The 12,907-nt window shown below is 39.3% G+C and overlaps 1 protein-coding gene across 2 annotated transcripts; it reads right to left on the bottom strand.

Moving 5' to 3' along the window:
- Positions 1–6,484: 6,484 nt before the first annotated feature.
- LOC149926051 (uncharacterized) lies at positions 6,485–11,400 on the bottom strand. Of its 2 annotated transcripts, XM_090160234.1 has the most exons (4): positions 11,190–11,400; positions 10,432–10,559; positions 8,508–8,759; positions 6,485–6,704 (listed from the first exon to the last, which is right to left on the bottom strand). In XM_090160234.1, exons 3-4 carry the CDS (start codon positions 8,724–8,726, stop codon positions 6,600–6,602), a joined length of 324 nt encoding a protein of 107 aa, XP_090016360.1. In that variant the 5' UTR covers positions 8,727–8,759; positions 10,432–10,559; positions 11,190–11,400; the 3' UTR covers positions 6,485–6,599. The 2 variants fall into 2 exon arrangements, with proteins under 2 accessions (XP_090016360.1, XP_090016361.1); XM_090160235.1 differs by lacking the exon at positions 10,432–10,559.
- Positions 11,401–12,907: the final 1,507 nt, after the last annotated feature.

Below are 12,907 nucleotides of genomic sequence, written 5' to 3'. Positions count from 1 at the left end.
GGGGGTGGGGGAACAAATGAGGCGGTCTTATTTTTTGCGTCCTCGCAGCAGCGTTAATCGCGTCGAAAAACGTAATTTTTAAGAACCAATGAGATTGCAGAATTATTTGATTTTATTAAAGCGGAGGAGCATACCGCGGGCCCTAACGGGTGGAAATGGAGAAACGCTAAAAGTAATCTCGACATATTCAATCTCCCTGAATATGATGACGTAAAGAAAATTCAGAGATAATGCTGTGACGAGTTTCCTGTTCCGAAACTATACCGATGGCGGAATCACTGCGCGACCGACTATCAGTAACCGAAATCTTTAAGTGTCATACTTATTTTACTATGTTACTTACGGTATAAATTAACTCTGTTCTACACGGATGAATTTGGATGATGAGTATTTAGTTTTGTGAACATTTACTAAGACCAAATCGATGTGCTATAAAAGACATTTAACAGTAAAGAACATAAAAAAGACAAATTAAGCACAAGAGAGCCGATTCTGAAGCGGAAACATTACCATTCCCGTCCATTTCCGTTGTCTTCCAACCATTCCCGTCCATTTCCGTTGTCTTCCAACCATTCCCGTCTATTTCCGTTGTCTTCAAACCATTCCAATTCCGTTGGTTAAATATTCCTTTCCAATTCCCGTAATTCTCATTCCCGATGCAAAGTTTCACGACCGTGGTAAATGGTAAAATACCGTTTCCACGCGGCTCTCCTAGTCTAGACGTTTTCCCTGGATGTTATATCATTTGGGAATAAAACTGGGAAAGTGTTACACTGAATACGCCAGAACGTAAATTATCCATTTGTCTACGCTACTAGTGTTATTGGCAGCTAGGAGCAACAAACACAGCACCCCACACAAGAAGAACGCAGCTAGCCTTTAAACACGCTAACCCAATGTTGTGTACAAACTTCATTGGACGAGCCTTTACGCTGAACGTTTTACGGAAAGGGGGAAGACCATTTCCTAATGTTACCCTTCCGACGACAGCAGGCACTAAAGCATCTAAGCAATGCCATCTAGGAGCAACAAACACAGCACCACACACAAGATGAACGCAACCCGTCAAAAGTCGTGCATTTTCTCGTGTACATTTTTCATTGGTTAGACGCTTTAGCACCTGCTGCCGTCGGAAGGGGAAAATTCGGAAATGGTCTTCCCCCTTTCCGTAAAACGTTCAGCGTAAAGGCTAGTCCAATGAAATTTGTACACAACACGGCGTTAGCGTGTTTAAAGGCTGGCTGCATTCTCCTTGTGTTTGTTGCTCCTAGCTGGCAGGCGCGTAGGAACGTTTTGGATTAAGAGGGGTACAATTTGAACATTGAACTTGGCGCCCCCTTAAACGTAATAAAAACTAAGCCTCTTTCCAATTTGAAGAGGGGTACATTGTACTCCTGTCCCCCACCCGTTGTAACTGGTCTGAAAAATGTACCCTCACAGGTTCCCGCTGATTTTTAAAAAGACGTTTTGAAAGAATCGAAATATTTCATTTAGTGATTTTCCTATTTACTTTGATACCCGGTTGGCAAAATTACGAAAAAGAGCTTAATTTTCAACAATGTTATGAACGTCTCCACCGGATTTATCTCAAAAGAAACGGCAGATTTTCTATAAAACACAAACGTTCGTTATTAGATGGAAATGAAACTTAAGGTATTTTGTTAACTAATATGGTATAAATATAATAAATTTGTTACGAAAAACTAAAACTAATAGTCGAATCATTTAAAAATTACGAAATCGTTCAGTATGAAATTGAAAATTATGAAGTAGATCTTTCTGCTCTGAAACACTTTAATTGTTAGACACCATCCCAATGAAGATTTGTGTGTATTATTTTGGCGTATTGTGTAGAGTATGCCTACGCCTCTGCCGCAGTTCTGAAGATTACTGTCGAACTGCTTGTGGTAAAATGGTAAATCATACATCTATCGACTACCAGTATGGAATACTCGGTGCTGCAATTGAATTTTTTAAATCGGAGCCCAATAAGTTGGCTATTTTCGATGATTTGTCCATTTTAGGGCTTTTTCACGATTTTAGGCTTGGAAATCTACATACATTTCTATAATAAAAACATCTTTTTACTGTAACCTAGGAGCAACAAACACAGCATCCCACACAAGGAGAACGCAACCCTTCAGAAGTCGTGGATTTTTACCTCTCCTAGGAGGGGTTATACAACCACCGTGTCTGTCTGTGGGTCTGTCAGGCCTGCGAACGCGTTCGCATTTTCGGTGCAAAGTGTAAGCACTGCGTACGCAGTTTCTCGAGATCTCTGCGTTCGCAGTTTCTCGAAGGGTTGGCAAAACCACCGTGTGACGGTGAGCGTTAGCGGATTCATTTGCGTTTTGGTTTGGATGGTGTTTTTTCACTCACCGTCGTGACGGTTTGGTGTTTTACGTTTTTGTAGTGTTTATACGTAGGTTGTGAGTGTTGAATTTGTTGTATTTGTGTTCTGATGGTTGTGCATGTTGAGTCTGTTGTGTTTATGTGAGCGTTTTCTCTCCAACTTCTTCTTAATGACTTTGGGACGGACCGAGTGCTGAGTGTAATGCTACCTCTCAACGTCCAATGGCAGGGTTTCCACCAGTTGTACACGGTATTCGCCTTAGTATCAATTTGCTAAGGTGGGTGGGTCTGTGGGTGGGTCTGTGGGTGTGTCTGTCTGTCAGGACTGCGAACGCGTTCGCATTTTCGAACCCGAGACCTCCTGATTGACAGGCGGACGTTCTACCACAGAACCACCGACACTTGTTACGCCTTATTGAAAATTAGACCTTCAGCTTAATCGGAAGCGTATTTAATAGAGTACGAAATTTTGGTTTAATTGAAATAGAATTGAAATTATTGCATCGAAGAAATTCTAATTTAGCGTTTCTCTATTGATTAAAAACAAATGCGCCACCCAGGTTTCGAACCCAGACCATTCGCGCTCTACCACAGAACCACCGATAGCTCCTTAGGTTCACTGAAATTAAGACACGCATCGTAAGCATAATAGGTAATAAAGTCTTTTTTTATTAATGAATTTATGAAAGCCTAATCTGGTTTTTTTACGAATGAAATTTTAAAGGTTAAATCTTGTTTTAGCGCAGTCAGCCGAGATAAGAGGGTTAAAGGGTAGACCCTGTGGGTGGTCCACTTTGTTAGTTTTTACCTCTCCGAGGGGACAAAGTCCCCTAGGAGGGGTTATTACCTCTCCGAGGGGACAAAGTCCCCTAGGAGGGGTTATACAACGACCGTGTCTGTCTGTGGGTGGGTCTGTGGGTGGGTGGGTCTGTGGGTGGGTCTGTGGGTGGGTCTGTGGGTGTGTCTGTCTGTCAGGACTGCGAACGCGTTCGCATTTTCGGTGCAAAGTGTAATCACTGCGTACGCAGTTTCTCAAAGGGTTGGCAAAACCACCGTGCGACGGTGAGCGTTAACGGATGCATTTGCGGTTTGGTTTGGATGGTGTTTTTTCGCTCACCGTCGTGACGGTTTGGTGTATTACGTTTTTGTAATGTTTATGCGTAGGTTGTGAGTGTTGAATTTGTTGTGTTTGTGTTCTGATGGATGTGCATGTTGAGTCTGTTGTGTTTATATGGGCGTTTTCTCTCCAACTTCTTCTTAATGACTTTGGGACGGACCGAGTGCTGAGTGTAAAGCTACCTCTCAACGTTCAATGGCAGGGTTTCCACCAGTTGTACACGGTATTCGTCTTAGTATCAATTTGCGATCGCATCGGGCGGGATTTGAACCCGAGACCTCCTGATTGACAGGCGGACGTTCTACCACAGAACCACCGACACTTGTTACGCCTTATTGAAAATTAGACCTTCAGCTTTATCGGAAGCGTATTTAATAGAGTACGAAATTTTGGTTTAATTGAAATAGAATTGAAATTGAAATTATTGCATCGAAGAAATTCTACTTTAGCGTTTCTCTATTGATTAAAAATAAATGCGCCACCCAGGTTTCGAACCCAGACCATTCGGCTTGGCAGTCGAGCGCTCTACCACAGAACCACCGATAGCTCCTTAGATCCACTGAAATTAAGACAGGCATCGTAAGCATAATAGGTAATAAAGTCTTTTTTTATTAATGAATTTATGAAGGCCTAATCTGGTATTTTTTAAAGGTTAAATCTTGTTTTAGCGCAGTCAGCCGAGATTAGAGGGTTAAAGGGTAGACCCTGTGGGTGGTCCACTTTTTTAACGACCTATATATAGTTCTGTTAATTCAAAGGAGATAATTTAACGTTAATTGCTTTAAGAGCTGGCGGTTCGTCAAGTGGCTCTCTGTGCTTTGTTGATGGTAAGGTTTTTGCTTTTTGTAAATACATTTGGTGTGGATATTTGGATATCTACGATTTCTAACGCAGTCAATGATTTCTTGGGTGTGCGAGTCATTATATGATATTGGAAATTGGACGGCATTGGTCTTTTTCATGTGGTATGCGTCACAACGTCAACAGGAAGTGAACGAGTCGTCCACTACCAGATATCTACGGTATCTTCATCAAGGGCGAGTGTTGAAATAAAATGAGCGTTAAAGATGCGGCAAGTATTTCGTAAGAGAGTAATTCCAAAAAGCCTCTGTAGATATTTCTTTCATTAAAATTTGCTTCGTATTATATTTAACTGATAAACTTGTTCTGTAAAAGGGTTTAATTCAATTGTGCATTGTTATAGTACGTCTAACTTACTGTTGTAACTACTTAACTTATGATATTCTGAATAAATTAAAATTGGTCGTTTCGTCTCAATTATTTTAATTATAATTAAAATTTTATACCGGGCGGGATAGAAATGGGTTAATATTTTTAACAAATAACTCTAAATTGCGGAGATATATCTTTAAGGGTTATCTCGATAAATTAATACCACTAGGGACAAATCTTCCGAGGAGAGGTATATTTTGGCTTGCCAACTTGTTTATTATTTATTTACGGGTATTCTTAACGACCTATATATAGTTGTGTTAATTCAAAGGAGATAATTTAACGTTAATTGCTTTAAGAGCTGGCGGTTAGTCAAGTGGCTCTCTGTGCTTTGTTGATGGTAAGGTTTTTGCTTCTTGTAAATATATTTGGTGTGGATATTTGGATATCTACGATTTCTAACGCAGTCAATGATTTCCTGGGTGTGCGAGTCATTATATGATATTGGAAATTGGACGGCATTGGTCTTTTTCATGCGGTATGTGTCACAACGTCAACTGGAAGTCTACGAGCGTTGAAATAAAATGAGCGTTAAAGATGCGGCAAGTATTTCGTAAGCGAGAAAAATACAAATACCATCTGTAGATATTTCTTTCATTAAAATTTGCTTAGTATTATATTCAACTGATAAACATGTACTGTAAAAAAGGTTAAATTCAATTGTGCATTGTTTTAGTAAGTCTAACTCGCTGTTGTAACTACTTAATTTATAATATTCTGAATAAATTAAGCTCGATTGTTTCGTCTCAATTATTTAAATTAAAATTAAAATTTTATACCGGGCAGGGTTTGAACCGAGAATACGTTTGTCGTAAATAACTCTGAATTGCGGAGATATCTTTGGGGGTCGTGTCGAGAAATTAATACCACTAGGGACCATTCTTCCGAGGAGAGGTATATTTTGGCTTGCCAACTTGTCTTGTGTACATTTTTCATTGGCTAGACGCTTTAGCACCTGCTGCCGTTGGAAGGGGAAAATTCGGAAATTGTCTTCCCCCCGCCCGTAAAACGTTCAGCGTAAAGGCTCCTTGTGTTTGTTGCTCCTAGCTGTAACTAACGCCAAAAACCTCTCTCTTCTGATATATTTTCAGTTACCCCTCATCAACTCCACGCTACATGCATCGTATTGTGGTATTTGAATTTAATACCAATAGACGCTTCAATAAATCATCCTCCAACGAAATCTCCAAGAAGTAATATTTCCGAGAGCCAGGACCCGCAAGTCACTCTTTCTATAGTGCTTGTTAAAATAATGGAAATTGTTCACCTTTACAGCAGCAACAAGCATTCCCTTTTAACCAGGTAGATTTTTTGACATATTAAGGCTGGGAAAAAACACGAAGTTCTGTTTACAGGTGAAAAGTTTCCATTATTTGAACAAGCACTATATAAACAATACCTTGCGGGTCCTGGCTCTCGGAAATAATACTTCTTGGCAATTTCCTTGGAGGATGATTTATTGAAGCGCCTATTGAAGATTTTAAAAAACGCGTTATTTATCTGAAAATATTTTATCTCCGATCTTAAAATAGTAAAAAAAAATAACTACTTGACGGTGCAGTTTTCTGGAAGCGATCAGCCGATAGAAAGAAAAATTATATATCAGTCTAAAATTATATCGTGCTGTCAACTCCTCAATTTTGGGCACTTGGGTAAACCTCGCACCATTAGAGAAAATGAACGCGTTAAGATTTCAAGGTGTGCTAGGAATTAATAAACACGATAGACACAAAATGGGACATACATGTTCTATTTTAAACAAAAGATTACACAAAAACAACACAAATTTTGGCTAAAATACGAAAACACATTTACACACTCTAAATATGACACAAAATCTTTGGAAACAACCGAAGTGAAACGTGACAATAACGAGTTTTGTCAATTGGCTAATGTTTCAATGGCGGACATGGTGACTGGCGTCCAAGTGTCTCAGAAAGCCCAGCTCTCTGTTTTCGACGCGTCGACCTAGAGGAATCCATCCAGAATGCTTCACGGCCACCTACAAACTCACCCAGTTAATATCGAACGATAGAAGTGAAGCAGCCGCAATTTTAACAGGGTTGCCATGCATGTTTCGTTCTATTATCTTTATTTCACATCGAAAATGTATGGCAACCCTGTTAATACGTCGCTGGAAAACATGGTTGCCATACATTTTCGATGCGAAATAAATAATTTAGAACGAAAAATGCATGGCAACCCTGTTAAAATAGCGTCTGCTTCACCATGTTCCACACGAAAGCTTCAGAAAACCGCCGCTTGAGGGAAATAGGAATAACGCCCTTGCAATGGTTCGGGGCCTCGGAAGGGTTTTGGAAGTTGGGGGTAGTAAACTAGGATGGCATAGCTGCCAGCCTCGCCGACTCCAAAAGTAACTGAGCTCATTTCTACCACCTCTCACGACCGCCGACGCCAGTCGTTTTTTTTCGCGCCGCCAAAGATAATATAACTACGTACCCTAGATTGGAAATCAAGCTCCTTGCACGTAACGCAGGCTCTTACTGAGTTCCCGGCGGAAGTCGGAAAAAACTGCCTCCATCGAGCTGTCAGGGCTACCGACATACAGTTAAAACGTAAAGTTTTAGTGAAAATTGCGCCGTGGTTTTTGACTCGCGGTTTTCAAGATACCAGATATTTTTGCGTTATATTGTTTTAAAACAATAATGGATCATGCCTGTAGCTCTAAAAACGTTTTTAAACGAAAGAAAACTAAAGGTGAGTAATATAATTTTTGGTTATATATTGAAATTCCTTATTTCTCACCCTGATATGGAGCCCGATTTTTCCGACTTCCGGCGCGAACTCAGTAAAAGCCTCACGAGAAAACGGGCTATCGAGAAACGCCGAGATTTCGAATCTAGGGTACGTATATTATCTTTGGCGCCGCCGAAGGTGTATAATATTTTTTAACAGGGCTACCAGATCTTCCGTTGATATCAGTCTCTTTGCAGCTTTAACAAAAAAGGAGTTCTTTCTTTATCACATTTCAATTATTAATTTGATAGTGCAAATAAAATGCAGTTTATTTTTTACGAAATTTCATATAAACGCCGCGCCACGCCGACGCCGCAGTTAAATTTCGGTTCAGCGCCGCCGCCGACAAAAAAGTCGGCGCACGCCGATTGGGCTTGGAATATTGGTGATCATAATCCATATTTCAGATCTCACTCAATAACCAAAAACGCCTCGACGCGGTTCTTAATAGTTGCTTCCATAAAATACCCTCGACGCGTTTCTTAATAGTTGCTTCCATAAAATCCCCTCGACGCGTTTCTTAATAGTTGCTTCCATAAAATCCCCATAAAAGTCCAATATAGAGTTTGTGCTACCGCGACTGGACTTACAACATGTTTTTCGTTATACTGCCTAAGCTGTCATCAAAGTTCTGGCAGCAGTGTTCGGCGGGGGGCAAGACAGATGGAGATGATTTTACCTAAAGATCTATTTAAATGACGCGCACCGAAATTTGGGGTTTTAAACATCGGAGTTCCATCTTCCTCTAAAGGCTGTTTTTCACAAGGGCAAAAACGCCACAACGGTGAGAGTCGACGCAAAAATATTGCATTAGGCCTAACAAGAATTTTTCGCGTCGACGTTCACCATCGTAGCGTTTTTGCTCTAGTGAAAACCAGCCTTTAGGCTCCGTCAACTTTAACCGAGCCCAACCGGTCATTTTAAATCTAGTTAACGTAGCCTTTGCTATTGCCACTCTTTGTCACGAGGGGTAGAAGCGGTATCCAAAAAAGTCTTTTTATTCACGTTGGAAGGGTAATTGGTGTCCTAAAATGCAAAAATGACTCACTCTGACAGCGTTTAAAAGCATCAACGCAATTAAAGGACTGTAATCTTTGGCCAGGTCGAGGTGGTAAAGCTTGGGTTTATATTTGATACTGATCCCAAAAGGATATCCGATATTATAGCCACCGATGGTTCCGCAACTGACGTCATCAAACAATTGCGATGTCACGAGAAATACTATCACCGTCGTCACGAGGACATCACCGGAAATACGGCACAACATTTTACTTTCAGGATATTTACTTTTTCAACAAATCTGAAAATATAACATGCGCTATATTCTTGTTATGGCAACAGATGGACTATTAAAACCATATTTCACACGAGCTACCTAATTGGACAAATATAATTGGTGATCTCGATTGGTAGCTGTTCTAAATGGTTGGCTACTGTGCTCACGTAGTAGCAGAAGTATATAATTTTAGCCCGAAAGCCAGAGGCCCTTGACTAATTTCTGACTAAGACACTGTGTGGAGTGACGTAGTATTGGCGTCATACCCAAAAGTATAAGAGTCTCTAGCGTGAAAATTACGTGACTTAAAAACACGCGCTCACCAGCCTTGGAAATAAGGTGTTTTTTAAAACTGGTCCTTATGACCAGTGACCCCCTAGCATTTGAATTATTAAACTGGTCATTATGACCAGTGACTACCTAGCTTATGAATGATTAAACTGGTCTCATATAAAATGTTCCTATGTCATTTTATAAACCTAATAAAACTTATACTACATGTTTAGAAGTTAGATTATGTTGGTAACATTAACTTTACACGTATTCAAAATAGTTAACTTTATTTTACGAGTATCACAAGAATAGTACAATATAGTACTATCTCACCTAAGACTACCACCATAGCCTAGACGACCCTCGTAATTTACCGTATTATCTCTCTTTCTCTAGGCCCCGTAACTCCAGAGTCCCCGGTCCGCTACCGCGTAGCCAGGGTAGCCTACCGTACTCGGTGGAAAGCTTGACTAGAGGATTGAGGGTTTGAGGCCAGAGGGGGGTTAGACAGTTCCACTCGTTTGAGGGATGCGAGCGAAGGGACTCTACATAAAACCTCGACGTGCGCCCGTGGCGGTAGCATAGAAATCTCATAGGTAACTAGAATGCTGCCGCCTACGGCCGAGCTTGACGTCAGTTCGCCTGGAACCTTCAGCCAATGAGAGGCCGTAGAGTGGTTCCACCAAGGAGGATAATAATCCTCCTTGGATCCGCTACTATAGCGGGAGATAGGTGACATTAAATTCTTGGCAGAACCACTCTTTGGGCTCTGATTGGCTGAGATCTGGCTATCGTCTGCCACGGCGTTTGGCCCATTTGCCAGTTACACGGCAGCATTCTAGTTACCTATGAGATTTCTATGGGCGGTAGAAAGTGGAGTCGCTGTACATAGAAATCCAGTGAATAAGGAAATCAAAATTGATATAAACCTTGAATTAATAGGTCATCTCCTATTATTTGGAATTATTAAATTGGTCCCCTTCTGTTTTTTTGTTATTATTTCGAATTAATAAACTGGACACGGTGACCAGTGACCCCCCAAATTTTGAATAATTAATTAACTGGTCTTTGACCACCTGACCACCGTTATTTCCAATTCTGGCGTTCACAATGACAATAAACTATTTCATGGAGCACGTGGCGCCATCTAAGTAAATTTATCGTTATACCCCAGAAATAATTTAGGCTTGACCAAATGCCTTTTTAAATATAAATTTAGCTCGTTAAATTAAAATTAAAATTATTAATAGACGCTTAAATAAATCATCCTCCCAGGAAGTCGCCAACAAGTAATATTTCCGAGATCCAGGACCCGAAAGGTATTGTTTATATAGTGCTTGTTGAAATAAGGGAAACTTTTCACCTGTAAACAGAACTTCGTGATTTTGCTAAGCCTTAATTAAATATGTCAAAAAAAAACTACCTGGTTAAAAGGGGACAATTTTTGCTGCTGAAAAGGTGAAAAGTATTGTGGAACTCGGTGAGACTGTCACGAAATGTTCGACTTTTTTCCTACACCCAACTTCAAAACACCATTGAACCTTCCCAGGCCTGGAAGCAATTGTAATTTATGTTAGCGTCTAATTTAGGCTTAAAGCAAGTGTCGGCTCGACGTGAAGTAGCTCTTTTTAGACAGATGTCGCTACCGTCGAAATAAAAACAAGATAGTTGAGCTACATTTTGACCCAAAAGGCGGGTACTTATAGGTACTCCTCGCGTTGATTGGCTCGTTTGTAAATTGATCAATGACAGTAATTTTAAACAATCTATTTTATGTGAGATATATAATTTAAGTGGAAGTCCAATAAATAGAGTATAAGAGGTCTAAATATAATACTCTACAATGGCTTACTGAACGACGGTATCATTTGACTATTTTAAATTTTAGCTTCCTTTGCTATAAATAGATGGCAGCATGCTATCCAGTAAAGTCACTTTGTTTTCGAAAATCGGATAGATTCATGGCCATCTCTAATAACGGGGGCCTTTTCATAATACAGGTGGTAATGGTAGAGCCGACAGTTGCTTTAATAGCTTAGAATAAATTGTACCAAAACCCATGGTTATTCCTGAAATGATTTTCAAACGGAAAATAGGGAAAGGGCACACTTATGTTGTTGGCTCACTTATGTTGCATTATAATTATAAAGTTATGGTAGTAATAAATGCGTGAACTCATACCTGTAAATGGTCAGTTTCCCACGTAGTGTCTTCTCATCCTGAGAACAGAATGAAACGATCTTGGATATGGGAAGAGCAAATGATCTTAAAAATGTGTCAAATTCAAGGTCAAAAACCCAAAAGAACATTGACCCAAACAGTATTTACGCCGACACGAGTATAATTGTTTAAAATACGTTTTAACAAATTTAGGTTACAGAGATTGTGTCGATGGGGGGATTCGTTCAAAGCCGGTATTTTTAAGGAAATAAAAATGATAAACTTTCTACAATCTGGCTTTGAAAGGGAAAATATTGGAAAGTAACTTTTATTCCAAGTAAATTATGATTTTAATATACTTGTTATTATAGATTAAACAGTTTACAATAAAGCCTGTAGGCAGTACGCGTATAATCATTTAAACTAATTGGTAATATAAATATATTTAAATATCAGAAATGTATGCATTATAAATTTAAAATTTGTACATGTTTATGAAAGTTCTTCAATCTGCCCGACAAAGGGTTCGAGACCCATTAGCCTAGCTGATTATTATTATTATTATCTAGAAATACAGTAAATTGTTCTGCCCCACGTTTCAGAAACGCATTATCTCCAAAAATGGCATTTCGAGATTAATCGATTTTTTTTTTCTTATGAAAAATACCAATAATTCAGTATTTATGTCACTAAAACAGTGGCGGCGATTCCGTGGGGGCCCTGGCGCTCGAGCCCTCACAATGAAAAACATACGAGGGCAGAGCCCCCACATAAATAAAATTGAGAATAATAACAATCAGGAAAAATGTCTAATATCACTGTCCGAATTCACTCTTTTTACAGTTATTTTGATATTGAAGATGAAGGTAACCTTAAGATGAAATAAACATAAAATTGATTTCGATAGATTCGTCAAAACACAAAATCGCGTAGTCGTGTATCCTGTTTCACAAAATTATCTAGATAACCTAAAATACCAAGAAACGCTTAATAATCTAGCCTTGATCCATGTACGTATGAGGTATTAGAAAGAACACTTTTTTTAAATAAATATTGTATTAAATATTTCGAGCTGAACATTTTCTTGATTTAGTTTCAAGTATATAAATATTTAAATAAAAAAAATGGCCTAGGCCCACCCACCGGGATTTTTTCCGATCGTAGCCGCTGAACTGAAAACTAGACGTTAGGGGTTTCTTTTAGGCCGCAATCTAAATATGACCACGACTATTGCCAAACTTAAGTAAATCTCAGAATAATTTGACATAATGCGTTTTGTACGTTTATATTTGGCGAAAACTCTTGGCAGAAACGATTTATGTGGTATAATAATACTGAGTAACGGCCATTGTGACGGTTACCCTAGGAATATGGCTGAAGAAATTAGAGCAGACGAAATTATACGAATTGAAGACACTTATTGGTTAATAACGCCTTTCTGCAAATTTCCGACGGTTGTTAATGTGTTTCTGTGGAGTATTTTCGAAACTTTTTGATTTTAATGCGTTTTGGCATTTTCACATCTCGGAAACTTGACCAGATAGAAAAATAACGGACTTCAAATTTAGAATCAGCGCCCTAAAATTAGTATGAGGAGCATTCAAACTCAAAAAGTCAAAAATGGTCGATAACGCGTTTCTGAAACGTAGGGCAGTAATAACTTACTAGTCCCCGAATTTCTTCTTATTAAGTTTGTTTATACTTTTTTTTCTGATGAAAATGAGCTCGTGCGAGTTCTA

This window comes from Leiobunum rupestre, chromosome 10 (assembly GCF_980474605.1).
Source record: "Leiobunum rupestre chromosome 10, qqLeiRupe1.1.hap1, whole genome shotgun sequence".
NCBI classification, from domain to species: Eukaryota; Metazoa; Arthropoda; class Arachnida; order Opiliones; family Sclerosomatidae; genus Leiobunum; species Leiobunum rupestre.
This window is presented reverse-complemented; position numbering and strand designations above follow the sequence as displayed.